Source organism: Hoplias malabaricus, chromosome 4 (assembly GCF_029633855.1).
Source record: "Hoplias malabaricus isolate fHopMal1 chromosome 4, fHopMal1.hap1, whole genome shotgun sequence".
In the NCBI taxonomy this organism is placed as follows: Eukaryota; Metazoa; Chordata; class Actinopteri; order Characiformes; family Erythrinidae; genus Hoplias; species Hoplias malabaricus.
Window position 1 is genome coordinate 9,805,456 of NC_089803.1, and position 21,468 is coordinate 9,826,923.

At 36.8% G+C, this 21,468-nt stretch overlaps 1 protein-coding gene across 4 annotated transcripts; it reads left to right on the forward strand.

Moving 5' to 3' along the window:
- Positions 1 to 20,807, forward strand: LOC136694664 (polyunsaturated fatty acid 5-lipoxygenase-like). 4 transcript variants are annotated; one of them, XM_066668398.1, is made up of 14 exons: positions 1 to 150; positions 7,600 to 7,798; positions 8,063 to 8,144; positions 9,435 to 9,557; positions 11,187 to 11,293; positions 11,990 to 12,162; positions 12,263 to 12,409; positions 13,509 to 13,712; positions 13,850 to 13,936; positions 14,956 to 15,125; positions 16,661 to 16,782; positions 19,193 to 19,293; positions 20,314 to 20,484; positions 20,628 to 20,807. In XM_066668398.1, exons 1-14 carry the CDS (start codon positions 1 to 3, stop codon positions 20,805 to 20,807), a joined length of 2,016 nt encoding a protein of 671 aa, XP_066524495.1. The 4 variants fall into 4 exon arrangements, with proteins under 4 accessions (XP_066524495.1, XP_066524496.1, XP_066524497.1 ...); XM_066668399.1 differs by having other exon boundaries at positions 15,025 to 15,125; XM_066668400.1 differs by having other exon boundaries at positions 15,052 to 15,125.
- Positions 20,808 to 21,468: the final 661 nt, after the last annotated feature.

Below are 21,468 nucleotides of genomic sequence, written 5' to 3' on the forward strand. Positions count from 1 at the left end.
ATGCCTAACTACATAGTGACCGTAGCTACTGGCAGCCAGTTCTACGCTGGTACAAACAGCTACATCAACCTGACCCTGGTGGGGACAGAGGGCTGCAGTAAGAAAATTCTCCTGGACAAATACTTCTATAATGACTTTGAAAAAGGAGAGGTAAGAGCATTATATATATACATATACTACCTAAGTACTGAAAAATTAAAAACTGAAGTTCGTATGACTATTTTTTTAAAATCAATGACAAAGTATTTTAACCTTTATTTTAAATTTAATTTGTTTGAAATTTGAATAGTTGAATTATATTTGTCTGAATATATTATATCTGAATTATTTTTGTATGGTATTTGATTAACTTTAAATTTTGAGGTGGTGAAATATTCAGATTTGAAAAATTCACATTAAAAGTATTCAGATTACAGGAATTCAGAGTAAAAAAATCAGATTTTAAAAATTCTGACCCATAAATTCAAATAAAAAGTTCAGATTGCAAAAATATGAATCTAGGTCAGAAGTCAACCAGCGAGCTTCTCAGGACAAAGTAAACTTCCACAGAGAGATTGATCACAGCATCACAGCGCCCTATTCTCAAGGCCACCAATCACAGATCACAGAAGTCTTACACTTTCCCAAATCCTGCCCTGAAACCTAAGTACTTCTTTGAAATGAGCACTTTAATGACAGTGTAAATGTAAGCAAAAGGGATGCAGCGTTTAAGTGATGAACAGTCTGAAAGTAGAAATAGGACATTTCTTTGCCTCATCGTTTCGTGTTCATGACTACGGCTCTAACAGCATTAATGCTGCACTTAGCTGAGCTCTGCTCAACATTACAGTGTTTTACTGGATGTTCAGACAGAAATGTGTTGAAAATTATTGAGATTTGATCATAATGTCTTATTCATGTGTGGAGGTGTTTCTTTACCTCATTTATTTATTTGACAGGGACAATGCTCATTAATAAACAGAGAAGTTCTGTAAATAAACCAGTTAGCCAGAAAGGCTAATTTTAGTCTGTAGTCCTTGGCTAGTTCTTGAAAAGGCAACCTAAAATTATACAATCACAAAACAGTTAAAAACTGTTACATACAAACAATAATAACAAAAACTAACACCCAAGAACACTCTACAGACAACTCACACAATCACAATCAATAGCAACACTACCTCATACAAGACCGTATGCAGCAGAAATTATCAATAGGTATTTCATGTCCTAATGTTCACATAAGTATTACTTTCTCTAATACTAACTGGCAGTAAATTCTAGTAAATCTCTTCTAAAAGTGCCTCTGGTAACCTGAGCACATTTTCTTTGTATAATAAAAGTCTTAAATGGAGGAGGATCTGTGTTATGTAATATCTTAAAAATAAGACAAAGATTAAAATATATAATCAAGATCTTTTTAATCACCGTTACATGTCACAGTTAGATGTCCTAATCATTATCTGGAAGTTTGTTCCAGAGTTGGGGGGCTTTTCCACCAGCTGAAACATTCAGAGTTTTGGGCACTATAAAAAGCCAGTGTTCTGGTCTGAGTAATTGTGGTGGCTCATAATAGGAAATAATGTCTTACAGGTATTCAGGAGTGACTCCATGAAGGGCTTTATATGTCAATAAAAGAAAAGGAAAGTCAGTGAGTTATAAAATTAAATATAATCTTTTACCACTTTTGGACCCAGAAGGAATACATCTGTTTTGTTACTATTTAGCAGGAAGAACATCCAGCCTTTCACATTGTACACAATTTTCCTCAAATTTCTTTAATCTATGTTTGCCATCAGGCTTGACTAATATCTACAGTTGCATATCATCTGCGTAAAGTTAATGCCATGATTACTTATAACTGTGGCTAACAGTAATGTAAATAATAAAGGTTCTATAATAGAGACTTGCAGAATTCCGTATCTTATTTTGAATAGCTTGATGATAATATGTTTACATTTACAAACTTATAACATTCAGTTAAGTAAGATTTGCACCAGGATAGGGCTGTACCTGTGATTCTTTCTAATCACAGGTACATGTCACAAGTAGATGTTTCCTAATCTTTCTAGGAGGATATTGTGGTCGATCTTAACAAAAGCTGTGCTAAAGTTGATTAGCACAAACAAGGATATGTAGCCTTGATCAGAGGCCAGAAGAACGTCATTTGTTTTCTTGGACCTGAACCCCGCATTCTGCGGGGTAAAAAAACACAACTTATATTCTCAGCTTTATATCTCAGGAATGCATGAAGGTGAGTTCTGCATACCGTTAGAGACCGCAGATCTTACCATTCTCTCATCACGGTGCTGTGAAGCCTCTGGAAGTAATCCAGAGTGAAAAAACACCTAAACAAACAAGGCAATGTTTTATTTTGCTCATAAAAGATTCTAATTTACTCATAAATTATCTCCCTGCTCAGGTACATAAACAAAGGTGTTTACTTTCAGAAGGTTTAACATCAAATAATATTGCATTAGATCACCAAATAGAAACTTAAAATAATACTTCATTGTGTGCATTCTAAATAAACAAGTATTATGTCATATTTTAATTTTTAATAATAATAATAACAACAACAACAACAACAACCATCATCATCATCATCATCATCATCCTCTTCATAATAATAACAATAATAATTGTTACTATTATAATCAGCTGAGAAAACTACTGTGCCAATGTATCAAAACAATTTTTATTTGTTGGTATATTGTCCATATTGGCCCTAAACAAAATTCCTCAAAGTCTGGGCCTGCTGTGACTGTCAGAGCTTTATCAGTCATACATCCTAGAGCTTAGAATATCAAGGAAAAAAAGTCCGTCTGATGCTAATAATTTGTTTTGTCACAGTAATATGCCATGTAATAAATTATCACCAAAAATGCTTGTTTTCAACTAACAGACACACCAGGCTAACAATGTGTACAAAGATATCTGAGGTGGGATAATGTTTTCAAAGCTGTACATTGAGGAATATACAAAAAAAAACACTTTGTAAAATCTTGGTCAAAAAAAGGCCAGTTTCAAGAAAATATCAAATATCAGTCAGCATTTAAACCTCAAGTGATCACCTATATGAGTAGCCTAGGGTCTTGAGAAAAGAAGATAACATATTCAATATGGCTATGTCACATAATTATTGTTTAAATGCAACTGAAAATAAATATATGGAAAAAATAATAAACAGAATAGCAAAATAGCTGTATAGATAGTGTCCAAAGAGTTAATTAGGAATGTGCTATACTGTGTCCTGAATCCAGATTGAATTTAATACTGTGGGTTGAGTTAGTTGCCTAATATTAGATTAGATTAGATTAGGTTCAACTTACTTACGTACTTATATTATGACTAAGATATAGCTCATATTAAATTAGGTAATTGTCAGAGATTGCTGTGGATTGGATTTTCAGTATGTCTATGCTAACAACTAGAGTCAAAACTAAATCTAAAGTATGACTGCAGTAATGTGTAGGCCCCATTACATTTTGGGCAAAGCAATCTATGTCTAGGTTTTCAAAATGGATGTTAAAGTCAAATATTACTTCATCATTGTGTAGTGTAGTAAGGTACACCACAAATATATACATATAATTTTATAATTTGTTTTATAGCCTTGACCTTATTCAAACTCCTCCAACCTCTGATATTTGACTTAATGAAATTAATTAAGATTTATAATTGGCTTAAGCAATTAAAACATTAATAATTAGTTTGAGAATGAATAATAATCATGCTAAATGAGTCCGTCAGGATTTTCAGGAAAATAACGAACAAATTGCAAACACTGTGATTTCAAATAATGAGAGTTTTATTAACAAAGAGAAGTATTTAATTAACATAGCACAACCTTATACTCTCACGGTATCACAGCAGGGAAAACCGATTTTGACCTTAAGGTGGGCTAGGCACTACTGTCTTGTGATTAAATTGTTGCTAACTAAGGTTAATAAATGGTAAATTATAAAGAGGGTTTATTTAGACATCAGCTACTGAAAAGGTGTTAAATACACTAGCTTACTCGTTAGCCGTTTCACCGAGCCGTCGCGTCCTGCTGTTTAATCTCCGTTTCCCGGGGTGCTCTCGTCGTTCCCACGTGGTGAGAAGCAGGCCCGCTTATAGAGGATCTCTTTACAGTCGAGTTGAAGACTTTCGATTCCGAGCTGAGCTGCGTCGATCGAGATTTCCCTTCTTTGGGTCTTCACAGGCGTGGCTGGTTTTCCACCGTAGTGGAGAGGCTTTTTCAGAGTATTAGCTAGTCTCGTTGTTCAGCTTTCCAGGATTGATGTCTTCAGGAATCAGCTTATAACGTTAATATATCTGTTGTCGATTACTCAAACGGTTGATACCTTACTTTGGCCACAAATAAGTTTCACCCGCTTTGATCACTCGTGAGATCACACTTCGATAGGTAATAAACATAAACAAGATTAAAAGAAAAGAAAGATATTCAAATTACTCGACTTATTAGTAAAACTTCATACTCTTAGCTAATTTCGAGACGTCTCTCGTAAGCTTTAAATGAAGTCTCTGAGTTTTTCTTTTGTTTCGTCGTCGTCGTGGAGAAGAAAGTGTTTGTTGTTCAAAGTTTCTCGTCGGCGTCCTCTCTTTTCCGCTTTCTTTCGTGGTTCGTTACTTCTGTCGAGCTCTCGGGATTGAATTCTTGTAACTCTGTTGAACTTCGAACTGAACTCTGTCGGATGCTCGAAGACGGACACTGGAAGACTCTTGATCTGAACGCTCCAACTCATTGTTCTGCCTTGCTGCTCTGTGTTTTCAAGGCTGGCGCGGTCACGCCTTAACGGGAGGAGTCCTCTTTCTGATTGGACACAAATTCAGTCTCACGTGACTCTCGCTAGGGGGAGAGAGTCGAAGGGGGTTTGAATCATTGATTCACACATAAAGAATATGAATTTCTCGTATCAAAATTCTTATACCTGTTATCAACATATAACAATGAGTACATTGGACTATTAATATCAGACATTTACATAAGGTTCCATCTTTAGTACGCTGTTTTACGTCCAATTCATGATGATACGCTAGAAAGGAATATTAATCCGTTTTCTCTTATTCAGAGGTAGGATTTCTTTTCATGATAGAAACGATCCACAATATACAACCTTTCATTAGGAGGTAGGCATTCATCTGAGGGTACAGAAAGTGACATTAATACATCTGTTTATACACAAATAATCAGAGTTCGACTATTTTCCGCTATGGTTTCCGGCGACTCCGAGCGAGGCGTAGTTTCGCCAGTGTCCATTTGGTGTCGCTGTTGATCCATGTTTTGGTTGAGTCAACGGGGTTCACTCGAGGTCACTTTTGGTTTAAACATCTGTTGGCCCTGTTTAGTGGGTTCGAGATAAGGATAGACATTTAGGTGCCCTTGTCCTAAACGGGCCGTAAAAGCTCTCTTCTTTGTTTGAGGTTCCTGTCTCTTAAAAGTATCATAAAATCGGTTATCTCGAGTTCCTGAAGAGGTTAGGGGTGTCGGGGGATCCAGATGCCCTGGAGAGTGTTTGATCTTATGTGTGTGTGCGTGGTTGTAAAGTCCTTCAACCCCGCAGGTACAAACAGTCCTCTGGAATGTGACTTGGTCGCAGAGGAAAGGTCCTATTCAGACTGGAGAAGTTTTAATTCAAAACTTTTCATTTCTTCATTTCAATCTGTCCAAATCTGTCTTCGGTATTCATATTTGTCCATACTCCACTACAATTGCATACTGCTAGGTTTGCAGTGAAATTACAAAATTCTTTTAAAAATTCTGAGCAGGGCCCTGGTGGTCTATGTCCACTTATTAATTTAGTGATCTTTTATTGAGTAAACCAGTTTTTAGGTCTGAGGTGCTGCAGTATAAACTGAATATGATTTAATATTGATTAAGTTACTGGGATGGGCTGATTGATATTTTTTCTACATTGAGATATATTTCCGGGGCATAGACACAGTCTCAATACAGTTGAACCTGTGTGATGCCTCAAGGCGGCTCTCGGAGAATCAGTTTAGCCTGTCATTTTGCGGCTTGGCTCTGGCCCTGGATTGTCAGCAACAGTTTACTAGGTTGACTAGACGTCCTCTTTTTTAGACTTAAAAAATGTCCTGGCGGAATTTCACAAACGTCCGGGATTTTGTTTTTCTAGAGCTTACAAAGCATTTCGTTCACAAACTAGTCCCGCCCTCCCCTACTCCATTTGGTTCGCTTGAGTGAGAAGGGGGCGTAGTGAAGTAGCCTAAAATCTTCGGATTGCATGATCTGACTGTAGAGCTACCGTTATTGGTCGATAACATTCTCTGTAAACATTTAATTGGTCAGTCTGCACCTCAGTAGTCCTTATGTCAGGCAAAGCTCCTGTACCTATCTGTACCTCATCTCGAGCAGCTATACCGAAACATAAATGTAAGTTCTCGGATGACTTAAAAAGGAAATTCCCATGTTTTGTGTAGCAAATAATGGTGTAAAGGACCTAAATGCCCCAAGACGTGTCCTCTTTTTTACCATCTCAGATCTGGTCACCCTACAGTTTACACTACTCAGCCAATTAACTAAAAGTCCATAAGCTAAGCTGCAAGAAAGTAAGGCAGCAATCCCTACATAAGACCAGGCTTGCTCTCAAAATGTAGATTTTCTCCAATTGTTTATGATTGCCACTTGATTTTCTGAACACCACTTGGACATCCTGCAGTATAATGCTGTACGTCTGCTGTAAGCTTTAGCGCTGTGCCACCCCTGGCTTGCTCTCCTGGGGGTCTTTACTTTTTCTGTTAAAACTTCTGTCTTTACTGGAATTCTGTGAAGCTGCTTTGTGACATCAGTTGTAAAAAGTGCTATACAAATAAATTTGATTGGATTTTATTTGCTATGACACCAGATATGGAGGATGAAAAGCAAAAGGCTGGAGCCAGACACATCAAACAAGCCATTAAGATTTTAAACGCACATAAACAAATCAGCCATTAACAGCATGATGCAGCTGCAAAAATAACGGCTCTGAGAGAAATCCATCGAAGCGGCAGAGAACTTTAATCCTTGTGGAAAAAGCATAGTTTTCCATTTTTGAAAATGCTTGAAAATTGGTAGATGAGGTTTAAAAGTGCCTGTCAGTCCAAAATCAGTGGCCATGAGTATCAAGTATCAAAGAGTAATAAAGCAACCAGGTATATTTTTAGGCACCAGAGTGGCACAACAGGTAGTGTTGCAGTCACACAGCTCCAGGAGCCTGGAGGTTGTGGGTTCAATTCCCGCTCCGGATGACTGTCTATGAGGAGTTGGTGTGTTCTCCCTGTGTCTGCGTGGGTTTCCTCCGGGTGCTCGGGTTTCCTCCCACAGTCCAAAAACACAAGTTGGTAGGTGGATTGGCGACTCAAAAGTGTCCGTAGGTGTGAGTGAATGTGTGTGTCTGTGTTGCCCTGTGAAGGACTGGCGCCCCCTTTACCTCACAAGTATCCCAATCTAATTATCTTTCCACATTTCATTTAGACCCTAAAACATATTTGTTCCCCCTAGTCTATGACATTCATAAAGCCTAATTTATCTCTGACAGATCTAGGCAGTGTGCTCAGATATTTTCTTCTATGATTTCTCAGTTTAATCTGTTTAATTAATCTGTTTAATCCAAGGTGGACTCGTATGACATTACAGTGGAGCAGAACCTGGGGGAGATTGAACTGGTGAAGATTATAAAGGAGAAATACTGGACTCAGGATGACTGGTACTGTAAATATATCGCACTGAAGACCCCTGCTGGAGATTATATCGAATTCCCCTGCTTCCGCTGGATAGTGGATGATAAGGAGGTCGTGCTGCGGAATGGACAAGGTCTCTTAGATGTATCTAATAAAATTATCAAAATTGTATATATATATATATATAAATAATACACACCGACCAACCATAATATTTTGTCCACCTCCCTGTTTCTTCATTAATGCTGTGTTCGAGTGATGTTGGAAACTGGGAAATACCTTTTTTCCGACTTGTAATTTGCACCCGAACTGCGGACAAAGTTGTATTTACCGCTGGTGAACTTTCATCAGGTTCATTAAGTTGATGACAATGTTCTTTCTCAATGTCATTTTGCAGCTTGTTTGCCACAGAACGAGAAAAGCAGCACAATGAGACTGCACAGGGGCAAAGAGCTGGAAAGCAAGCAGAAGACATACAGGTTTTGTTCAAGTTTTTTTTTTTAACATGACTGAATATAATATCATTAGCTAAAGCAAATCCGATGTTGGCTAATCTTCCTGCTCTTAGTTTTTAAGTACAATATGTCAGGACAGGACAGAGAGCTGACAATTGCGGAACACAGTAAACAGTTTTTTTTTTTTATGACGTCATCCAAAAGAGTAATCACAAGGCAAGCAAGGTTCAAAAACAGGGAGCAAACAGTACCTCAGAGGATAAGCAAAAACCGTAGTCGAGAAATCAGGCAGAGTTCAAAAACCGAAGAATACAGACAGTACCAAAAGGGACAAGGCAGGAGACGTAAACCGGAAAAACAAGCAAGAAGTAGGCAACAAGAAATCGTCAGACAGATAACAAGAGAATACGTTGTAAACTGGGATAAACCACTGCAATACTCGGCAGAGAACAGTTCAGTGATAGGGGTATAAATAGGGAAACAAACAGGTGTGTGTAATTAGAATTCAGGCGAGGGAGACCGGTGGGTAGTCATGTGACTGACGGGTGCATTCTGGGAATTGGAGTCCTGGGATGTAGGCGTGACAGTATGCTATTGTACAGATACATTTGTGTTTTAATATAAAGTGTAACTGTAGCCTCAAATGCAATTTAATCATTGTTCATTATTGTTTACTATATTCAGTATGGCTTTATAGTACAGCCCATGTTTTAAAGTGTACTTACCTAGCACCCAGTATTAATTAATGAAACACATTTCTATAAATACCTGCAAACCTCATTATTGTGTAATTAATAATAAAAATAAGTTACAGTTCTGCAAACTGCAAAATACTGCAAACTTCAATTTGAAATGTTGGAAATTATACAGTAAGTACCAGGAATGTACACTCAAAAAACATGGGATATTACACTGTATTTGGAAAGTACATCCAAGAATGTAGAGAGGATACACTGTTAGTATTTTAAATGTATACCATAGAACATAACACTGTAAAGTACAATGTAAGGGCTGTATTAAAAAGAAAATGCAGAACTTAGTGTAGAATTGAGGATTATGAAATCAATTAACCAGAAGTCTCCATTTGCAATAAAACAGCACAGTTATGTTCCTTCTTTAAAAGTATTTATTTATTTATTTATTTATTTATTTACTTGAGGGTACAACAACACCTTGAGAGTGAAAGACACCACTAGAGGGACAGTCTGTAGGAGTGCATATGCACTAGAGGATGTGTGATTTATGTGATCTTACTGGTAATGTTAGCAATGCATTACAATCATAACTGCAGCTGACACACGTGTCTTGTTCAAGATGGATGGAATTGACGCCTGGGTTTCCTAAGAGTATCGATGCCAAAACCTATGAAGAACTCCCAGAAGAAATCCAGTTTGAATGTGAGAAAGAGTCACACTTTAAACTCAACTTCATTCAAGCGTGAGTGTATTCATCAACATTTCTTAAAAAAAAATTCTTCCAATAAGCAGGATCAGCTGTTTTAATGTGCAGCCATTGCTGACACCCACAGTTTTTACTGTCTAATCTAAGAATGCTTTTTCCTATGTAGATTCCTATGTTCATAAAGTGTTATCTTATCTTTAAAAAACAAACAAACAAACAAACAAACAAAAAACTACAATTTTCTTCGGGATCAGTAAAGTGTTATCTTATCTTTCCAATCAAATATCTAATATAATACTTTCAAGCAGCTGCATATAAGCCTGAGGTCACCATACTAGTGCCAAGTATCACCTCTAAGAGTATTAAACCCCCCATACTTGTTTATAGGGCATGGGGCATCTGGGATGATAGAACAGTATACAGTAACATTGTAATGACTGAGATAGGAATTTACTGTGACAGGTATGAAGTAAATATCCTCCAAGAAGCTATGGGTCCAAGGTGTCTATATCCTTAGGTTGAGTTCCAGTTTTTTTTCAGAGAGGAGAGTCATTGTTTTGTCAATGTATGCAGTGTTTGCATGTATTCCCATTGACTTTTTACAAATAATGTTGCCCTGTGTCTATGACTAGTTCCACGGCAAATCTGACATGGGTGAAATTCCTTGGCTTTTATCTCAGGAGATATATCTAAGTAGCAGGAGACACAGGCTAAAATTTCCACCATTTTTTGTCTGATCCTAGTAGTCTTTAGGAGCAACTGCTGAGATTTTAACCCTGGCACAATCAATCCTTGTAACTAGTTCAAGACGAGATGCCTCAAAACAAAAACATACTGAAAACTGCCACCAATTTTATTTGAACGTACAGGCTTTGTTCTAAATTTTCATTCTTTTATGAAGATAAAACAAAGAATTAAACGTAAATATCTTAATTTAAATGGGATTTAAATCATACTTCCACGTTGTCAGGGTGTGTTTGAGGATCATATACAAATTGACAGATACAAGTGCAAGGACATTTATTTTATCAGAAATGTACATATAATAACTACAAGAAAGCACACGGCACACTTCCTAATAAGACTAAACACCTACAAACTGATCTTAGAAACACACACCTAAATATACAAGCTGAAGACCTGGGAAACAGTAATGGGGAACACCTGACAGGGGAGTAGGTTAATGAGAGGATGACGGAACAAGCATATGGCTAGTTAAACATGCACAAACCACATGAGGAGATCGAAACTATGGAAAGAAAGTGACAGAAATTATACGATCGAGATAAAACAGGAGCAGAAAGGAACATGTGACACAAATGAGTAAACAGTGCACAAAAACAGGATGGGACTGGTGCTGAATTAATTTTAATATTTTATAAAGAAATGGAAAAGGTTTGGAATCTACTGACTCTTCACTACAAGCTGAAGACAGTATGTGGGTGTGAAAGGGATGGACCTGGAGAAAGAGAGAGAGGAGAAAAGGGAACTGAAACTCTGACATGGTAAACATTGATTAATGTGGCATATAAAGGCAAAATCAGAAGTCTACAAAAATGGCCAAAATAAGCCAAGACTTTTGAGGGCTACAGAACTGTCTTTTTTTAATTGATGGGGATGTTAATACATGTGTTAATATTTACTAGGTCTTTCTTCATTTTTCAGGACAGTAAACCTCGGCATAAACCAGTTCATGAACATGTTCCAGTCATCATGGAGCAGCTTGTCTGATTTTGAACAGATATTTTGGACGATCAAAAATTCGGCATCAGGTTGAGACTGTCTTGAATATTTCATAATTTCATCCTTTAAAGCCATAGTTCCATCTGGTAGGACATTACGTTGGTAGGTGGATTGGCAACTCAAAAAGTGCATATAGGTGTGAGTGTGAGAGTGAATGTGTGTGTGTTAGTTTTGTTTGACCAGGAGGATTAGGGTCCCCTTTGTAAGTTTTTTATCCCCAGGCTTTCTTATGGACTTAAATAAGATTTTGAGTTTGTAAAACAATACTCACAGATGTGACAGACTTTGTAACTGTGTTTGAGCAACTACATACACGTAAAATTCAAATCCACAAATCTATTGGAATACACAAATTTAAAACAACAACAATCATAATTTAAATTCACAAATGTGTAAAATAGATTTGAATTTGTAAATCAAATGTTGTGAATGTGTAAATCAGTACATACTTTCTTCCTTAGGGAGTTTTTATTTGCCACTGTCCCCTTTGGCTTAATCGTGCGGTTTTATTTGACTTTGTTTTTGTTTAAATTTTCATTGTCTGTAAACCTATATTGTTACACCATCAGGTTGCAAAATGTGCTACACAGAAAAACTTTACGTGACTAAAACATGACACATGAAACAATAAACATAGTGATTAAAAGATCTGCACATCATTGAAATGTGTTTATGTATCTGACCGATATAATCTTATAGCCATGGTATTTTTCCTGTATGATCAGAATATTTGATGCAGAACTGGAAGGAAGACCTCAATTTTGGATACCAGTTCTTAAATGGGTGCAATCCAGTCATTATCCAGAAGTGTACCCAAATTCCAGAAAAGTTTCCTGTCACGCATGAGATGGTGGCTGTCTCCCTGGAGAGAGACCTCACACTGGAAGAGGAGCTGAAAGTGAGCCCTAAAACAGAAGCTAAACTCACTGTGATAGTCCTGATTATGACTTTAATCTTGTCAGATTGTTTAATTATTTATTTTCTTTTTTGGATTGCAGGCAGGAAACATATACTTAGCAGATTATGAGATACTGGACGGTATACCTCCAAATGGCACAGACCCAGACACAGTGCAGTATCTGGCTGCACCAATGTGTCTGTTCTACAAGAACAGCAAGAACAAAATCTTGCCCATTGCCATCCAGGTACATTTTACATTTTATGCGAATGTTTGGGCACCCTTGGTTTTAATGTCCAAATTACTTGTAGATGACTTCAGTAAGCCCAGATATAAATTATATTGTTTTTACAGCATATTCTTAGTGCTGGAAGAAGAATGCTTCAGTTCCTATCTCTAGTTCAGCTGCAGATGAACATTAGAGTTATTATCTAGGAAAACGTGAAAGACTTTACTGAGATCTCCACAAAACCTTGAGAGGAGACACAGTTGAGTTACATTGGTTAATTTCAGGTATTTCTGAGCATCAGGAAACACAAGCTGAAGTTACTTTTGATTTTCCAGTGGTCTTGGAGAAATTAGAGATGTGAAGGCAATCTCATTTTTGTTTTGTTTTTTTGGTTCTTACAGGATGTTTTGTTGATTCTCTAATATTGAGTAAGATAAAACATCCTCTACTGTGGACAGACCCAAATGTTTCTCTATTTTGTTTTTTTGTTTTTTCTGTAACAGTATGTAATAGTTTTCTGCTTCTATTAGCATGTTTCCCCATTAATGCTTCATTTTCTTCAAACATTTTAAATTCAGCAAATAATCAGTGACTGTGTATGAAAATTTGCAGCAGCGTGTAACCCGTGGATGTTCCCTATCAACAAATCTTTCTTAGAAATATTTCCAAGCATGTCATTTGACAAATAATGCTCTGAAATTGACATACGTCTCTGTATTCCACATGTGACAGTACGAACTGTAAGATTGCTTTACTAGAGCTTATATATTGTTGTGTGATCTCAACCTGGATTATAACAGGAGTATTGTTGCTGACCAGAATACTACAAACATCCACCATATTGCAGAAAACAAAGATAATGTAAATAGATATAATTCTATATATTTTTGAGTACAGCTATTGGTCCATTCATCACAAAAAATATTGCATTTCTATGAAGCAAAAAAACAAAATCTATAAGACAGCGGTGTTATGCAAAGAAGACCATAATTTTAAATATAATATATAGAATATAGAAGTGTTTAATACAAATTCAAATCAAAACTTCAAAACAATATTAGCCTGTTATACAATTGATGAACCAGTTGTAACATGAATATCCTGTATGTTGTAAAAGCTGAGTCAAACTCCAGGAGAAGAGAGCCCCATTTTCCTCCCCAGTGATGATACTAATGACTGGCTGCTGGCTAAGATGTGGGTCAAATCTTCTGACTTTCAAGTGCATCAGGCCATCTCACACCTCCTCAGGACTCACCTGATATCAGAGGTTTTTGGGATTGCCATGTACAGACAGCTGTCTGCAGCTCATCCTATCTCCAAGGTTTGAAACCTTCACTTTGAAACTTATGTGTGATTTAAACACAAACGATTCACACATACTCAACAACACATTAAATAGTGCTAAGTAGTTTTAAATACTGCTCACTGTGTTTAATGATGTGTGCTTTGAACTTCCAGTTGCTTCTGCCACATGTTCGTTTCACAGTTGCCATAAACGCCAAAGCTCGAGATAAACTCATCTCTGAGGAAGGAGTTTTTGATAAGGTGAGACTTCAGTGATCAATGCTCACTCACACTGGACACTATTAACGCCTGCTGCAATATTACTACCAAGTACACCACAGTTTTGTGTTAACACACTGCTTTATAATTACAGTATGTTTATTTTGTTTTGCTCTAAATTCTGGGAGCAGTTTCTGAGTAATTTACAGTAAGCTCCTACAATAAATAATGGTACCATTATGTTAAATGTTTCTGATTTGCAATTACACATTAACATTATGTGCAACAACGATGTAATGAATTATCATGTATTTTACAAATAGACTACAATTGCACATCTTATGTAAAGACAGAAATATATCTACTATTTAATAATGTCTGAAAATTATTATGAGCGGGTGGCGCGGTGGTGCAGCAGGTAGTGTCACAGTCACACAGCTCCAGGGACCTGGAGGTTGTGGGTTCGATTCCCATTTCAGGTGAATGTCTGTGAGGAGTGTGGTGTGTTCTCGTATCTGCATTTTCCTCAGGTTTCCTCAGGGTTCTCCAGGTGTGAGTGTGTGTTGCCCTGTGAAGGACTGGCACCCCCTCCAGGGTGTTTTCCTGCCTTGTGCCCAGTGATTCCGGATAGGATCTGGACCCACCACAACCGTAAACTGGATAAGCGGTTACAGACAATGAATGAATGAACTTCATATATATGTGACATATACAGTGACCTTCAGAATGATCTGAACCTCTCAGGAAACTGGGGAAAAAATAAAAATAAAAAACCTATTTAACATAATGAATTAAATGTTCCTGTATTTGATTTTGTGGAATTCAAATACATGATAAAACATTCCTACAAACATTATATTAAGAATATTGTGTTCTTTCAAACACATTGATATAGGGAGGGTGTGGTCTTTGTATTTAACTTCTTGTATCACCATAGACATCTTTGATCATTTTCTGTTTCCCTGACGTGTATAACCCTATTTAACTGATGTCAGCTCAAATAAGAGTGATAAGAATGATTGTTATGACTGAAGGATGTGTGTGTGTGTGTGTGCACCTAGGCTTTGAGCTCAGGTGGAGGTGGCCATGTACAGCTTGTCCAGAAGGCCTTGAAGAAATTTACCTACAAGTCCCTGTGCTTCCCAGAATCCATAAAGGCTCGAGGTGTGGAGGACCTGCCGAACTACTTCTACAGAGATGACGGAAACCAAGTTTGGGATGTTGTCAAAAGGTAGGCATTCATTTCGAACTGCATCATCCTGATCAGGCTTGTGGTGGTTCTGGAGCCTCCCTGGCATCATTGGGCATGAGGTAAGAGCACACCTTGAACAGGGCGAATGAAGAAGCTAATAATAGATGTCTTAAATATAAAATAATACCTCCAAAATCTTTTACAGTGAAGAGTTTGGGCTCCTGAGTAGTACAGCAGTCTAGGTCTTGGTCCTAGGTATAATTTTCAATGTTACCTGAGGCATTAGAGGCTGGAAATTAAGGAGAGCACAGTTGAATCCCCCCACATTCACCAACATGGACATAAATGACTTGTCATAGCAGAGCTGGGCAGTTATTCTTCTCCTAAAACTTGATAAGCCAGACATGTTGTGTAAGGTGCAGTTTGATGAGAAGCATTGGCTTACTGGATATATCTCGAAGCACAAGCTAGCTTCCTTATTTTACTATCCCATATTGGTGGAATCAAATGCTTGATGGGGGTGTCCTGGCTAACAGGTGGAATTGGCTATGACTATTAGAGAATGTGAATATTATTGTATGTGTTTTATTAGAAAATCTGAATATTATTGAGTGTGTTTTATTAGAGATTCTGAGTATTACTGAATTTGTTCTATTAAAGAATCTGATTATTATGTGTGTTCTATTAGAGAATCTGAATATTACTGTGTTTATTCTAATAGAGAATCTGAATGTTATTGTGTATGTGTTTTAATACAGAATCTGAATATTATTGTGTGTGTTCTATTAGAGAATCTGAATATTATCGTGTGTGTTCTATTAGAGAATCTGAATATTATTGTGTGTGTTCTATTAGAGAATCTGGATATTAGTTTGTGTGTTCTATTAGAGAATCTGAATATTATTTTGTGTGTTCTATTAGAGAATCTGAATATTATCGTGTGTGTTCTATTAGAGAATCTGAATATTATTGTGTGTGTTCTATTAGAGAATCTGGATATTAGTTTGTGTGTTCTATTAGAGAATCTGAATATTATTTTGTGTGTTCTATTAGAGAATCTGAATATTATAGTGTGTGTTCTATTAGAGAATCTGAATATTATTTTGTGTGTGTTCTATTAGAGAATCTGGATATTAGTTTGTGTGTTCTATTAGAGAATCTGAATATTATTGTGTGTTCTATTAGAGAATCTGAATATTATAGTGTGTGTTCTATTAGAGAATCTGAATATTATTTTGTGTGTGTTCTATTAGAGAATCTGGATATTAGTTTGTGTGTTCTATTAGAGAATCTGAATATTATAGTGTGTGTTCTATTAGAGAATCTGAATATTATTTTGTGTGTGTTCTATTAGAGAATCTGAATATTATAGTGTGTGTTCTATTAGAGAATCTGAATATTATTTTGTGTGTTCTATTAGAGAATCTGAATATTATTGTGTGTTCTATTAGAGAATCTGAATATTATTTTGTGTGTGTTCTATTAGAGAATCTTAGTATTATAGAGTTTTTTCTATTAGATAATCTGAGTGATATTATTTGACATATGAAACTCTTCTTTGTGCCTCTTGGTAGATTTGTGTCAGAAGTAGTGGGTATCTACTACACCAGTGATAAGACCGTGCAGAAAGATGAGGAGATACAGGCATTCGTCAAAGATGTCTGCAGCTCTGGAATGCAGGATTTTGACTACTGCGGTGAGGACAATGTTATCACATTATTTTGAATATTTCAGTTGGGGTGGGCAATAAAAGAAATGTATACAATGATGATTCAAGACATTATTTCTGTAAACAATATTTTAATTTCTTGAAGACTGATATGTTGGAAGATACAGAGTAAAATAAGTTAATTGGTAGTATTAGTAATTTGCCCAAGAATAAATTAAATCATTGGTGTATGGCTATTTATAGAGACTTTGCCACCCATTTCTACAGTAATTTTTACTCTTCTGGGATGGAATTATATTGATTAAACTTTACTACTACAACAGTTCTCCTCCAAAATGTAGCCAGTGATGTTGCAAATTCCAATCTTTAACAAGAACCGTACTATGGTAGTGTTAGGTGGAGATGAGTTTTTTTTTTTTTTTTTTAGCTGAACACTAGTCCATGGCCCAGTTCTCACAGATCAGTTCTTTTTTGTTGTTTTGTACATCTGACTATCACTGGAGTTTTTCTTTGGCCACAAATCCAGGGATCTTTCGAACCTCTTCAAAAACCATGGTCCCTAAACCCTTCCAGTTATAAAAACTCACATTTGATCATTTGAAAATCTTATTGTCATCTGAAAACTTCATCTATCCAGTACATAAAGTGCTCAGACAATAAGAATTAGCACTTTTGTCTCCTGGGTTCCCCCTACCTGTTGTTAAGTGTAATCCATGTTTACAGTACTGTGGTGAAACACACACACACAGAGAGAGAGAGAGAGAGAGAGAGAGAGAGAGAGAGAGAGAGAGAGAGAGAGAGAGCGCTTCTGAGCCATGGAAAAACCTGAAGCGGGACTTGAACCCACAAACTCCAGGTCCCCATGCAACACTACCTGCTGCACCACCGTGCTGCCACATTAAATAATTAATGGTACATTAAAATTCAGACATTTCTTTTTTGACATTCGTTTAAACTGCAGTGTTTATCTAGGAATGAACACTTTTATCTCCCACGGTGATGAATGACACAGGTCTGAAGTAAATACGCAGTGACTGAAGCTAACACAGAACTTTGTAAGAACTGAAATATTGTTTGTAGGAGAATGCTGTTGAGCTCTGTTCACCTCAGAAAGATATTAGTAAGATAGATAAAGATAGTGATTTCTAATGTAGCCTTTTCCATGTACACATGGCAAAAATCTGAAAAAAAAAAAAAAATAATACCAACATTGCAGAGTGCTCTATTGCTGCCATGCTGGAATATTCTCCTTTACCAAACTGCTGGGTAGAAGACTACATGGCTGCAGACACAGGGAGAACACACCACACTCCTCACATACAGTCACCTGGAGGAAACCCACACAGACACAGGGAGAACACACCACACTCCTCACAGACAGTCACCCGGAGTGGGACTAGAACCCACATCCTCCAGGTCCCTGGAGCTGTGTGACTGACACTACCTGCTGTGCCACCGTGCCGCCTTAAATTCTTAAGTCAAGGAAAATATTTAAAAAATGTTTTGAAATTGTTATATAATAAAAATCTACATTTATGGAATTTGATTTCAGCCATCTATGATTCCCATACAAACTTAGTCTCTTCACAAGTATAAAACAAGTGTTCTATTATTTCTGTATTTATTCCACATACATAGCAGTTCTCATACATAGACGCAATTTTTTTTTTTTAAATGTCATTTTTTTAATTTTTAACACTACATCTGCGGACTAGGGAAACAAACCGAGCAAACTGTCACTGAGACAATGCTCAATAGTTTATAGAGCTATACACAACAGCTTCAGTTCACCTCCAGGTTTCAGCCTTTACGAGTGTGGTCTGTACTAGCAAATTGAAGTTATGTAATAACATACTTCTGGGAGTAGGACCACACTCAAACTCATCTGTTCAGCCCTATATATACTCTGCAAACTCAAACCATTTCAGCATCAGAAAAACTTGCTCCAACCTCCACCCTGTCTCCACCCTTCTCTTGTATTTAGCCTGTCCAACAGGGTCTGGCTTCATATGCATTCATAAGCCTCTCAATTTAACTCAATTGAAAGCTAGTGTCATTTACACCAGTCAAACTCAAATTATTTTTGCCTAATCAAAATATAATTAGAGATTATATATCTCTACTTACATAATATATATCTCTACATACATAATTTAGAATTATGTCTAGTCATAGATGAATTGCTGATTCATCTTTAATGTAAATCCAGTCGCATGATTTAATATATTTAAATATACTATAATTTCCCAACAGGAGAGTAACAAAGCAAAGAAAACTCAAAGCTGTCAGAGAACCTTTGAAATGTGTCTCTAATCACCTGACTTTCCTGACTTTTACAGTGCAATAACTTCCTCAGATACACAACTGCAAACAAAATGTCCCTTAAGAAGCACAAGTCTGAGCACATTTAGTGAAAGCACACTGTCATTTTTCACAGAGTTTCCTAAATCACTGCAGACCCGAGAGCAGCTGATTGAGTATCTGACTGTTGTCATCTTCACTGCTTCTGCACAACATGCTGCCATCAACTTTGGACAGGTAGAGTCTCATTCTCTCCCCATTCTTATTTCTTTTTCAAACTCATCCCAAATTGATATGCACCAATCAATTAATAAATTATGAACCACCTCCTTTTTTCTACACTCACTGTACGTTTTCTCACCCCCACTGACCAGCACTTTATAGTTATACAATTACAGACTATAGTCCATTTGTTGCTATGCATACGTTGTTTGCTCTCTTTCATCCTGTTGATCAGTGGTCAGGACCTCTACATTACCACCACAGAGCAGGTATGGCTTGGGTGGTGGATTATTCTCAGCGCTGTAGTGACACTGATGTGGTGGCGTGTTATTGTGTGTTGTGCTGGTACGCCTGGATCAGATATGGCGGTGCTGCTGGAGTTTTTTTAACCTCTCAGAATCACTGCTGGTGTGAGAATAGTCTACCAACAGTAAACATCCAGCCAACAGCAACCTGTGGGCATCATCCAGTGACAACTGGTAAAGAACTAGAGGATAACCAGCGTAAACTGTGCAGCAACAGATGAACGACTGTTTGACTTTACATTTACAAATTATGTGGGTTTAATAGTGTACAGTGAGTGGACACAGTGTTAAAGAACTTAGAGTGAAGAACATGTTGGCTTATATTCATTATTTCAAACAAAGCATTGGAATTGTTAAATTGATTTTTTTTTTTATAGAAACTATCGTTCAGAACAAGTATTACTGGCTTTATAAGCACATACTCATTAAGCATTATGGGCAAATTAAAGTAACTGATTAAACTAATCCAATGATATTTGTCATCACTTCTGCATAAACATTCAGTCTCAGTGGCCCCTCTTCCCAAAATTTTAATCATACACCAAAGCAAACCTTTAAATATAGATCCCCTGAGAGTCCTGGTTGATCAGTTCTCCTACTTCCTCACCGTGACACTCCTGTATGCACTTTAATAAACTGGTTCTGTATATGATTTTAAATGTATTTTTATTCCACAATAAAATGTCCAATATGAATCAAAAAAATGTAATTCTCTACAAAATCCTCCTAGTTCGACTGGTATTCCTGGATCCCAAATGCTCCCTGCACCATGCGAAAACCCCCTCCCACCAAGAAAGGCAAGGTGGATATGAATTTCATAATGGAGTGTCTGCCTGACCATGGCCGCTCCTGCCTGGTTCTGGCAACAGTTTGGACCCTCAGTCAGTTCCAGGAAAATGAGGTGAGCTCAGCAACCCTTAGAAATGATTCCGTACAATGAAAATGCAGTCCTGTTATATGATTGATTAAGTACATTGTGAACTCTCTAGAGTTGCTACATTATCTAGGGTCCTATACAGTTGTCCTGAGGTGTTTTTTTTACAGCTGTTCTTAGGCATGTATCCTGATGAGCACTTCATTGAAAAACCAGTGAGGGTGGCTCAGGAGACATTCCGTAAAGAGCTCTCTGAGGTGTCTAAATCCATCAAGAATCGCAACGAGGGAAAGCACATGCAGTACTGCTACCTGTGCCCAGAGAAAATCCCTAACAGTGTGGCTATCTGACTACACACTTGGCAGGTTTTAAAATGCATTGCTTTGTTTTGTTAACCAGATGCTTCATTTACTTTATACATTTTGGGATTTTGTTCTTCCATACACACAGGTCTTCATAGCTAGTCTAATGGAGATTCTGGAATATATATATACACAATTTATAATTTACTATAATATTCTGCATTTAATAATTTATGGTTAGGGTTTTTTTTCAGTTATCCATTTTTTTATGGATTGTTTAGGGTCTTTTTATTATATAATACACATTTATTTACAGAATCAAAAACATCTCAAAAAAGACAATGACATCATAGAAACACCCACACAATTTCAGAGTTCCATAAAAAAATACACATTTCACTGTCATCTTGCTTACTGCCATAGTCAAGCTATAGGTTACTAATAAATCTTAACTTATTGGATCCATGTCAGTTTTTATCTAGAAAGTCTCACTTATAATTGCAACTAAAATAGATAATTGCAACTAATGTGCAAACATAAACAGAATCACAGTGTGCCTTAGACATATGGTAGTGCTTCTATGATGTCATTTGGAAAAAAATATAATCAAGTTAATCACAGCAATACTCTGCAATTAATCACAAGTTAAATTGCTAGTATTTCCTTGTTTATTTTTTTGGTAAGAAGATCAAACATGTAGTTGTATGCA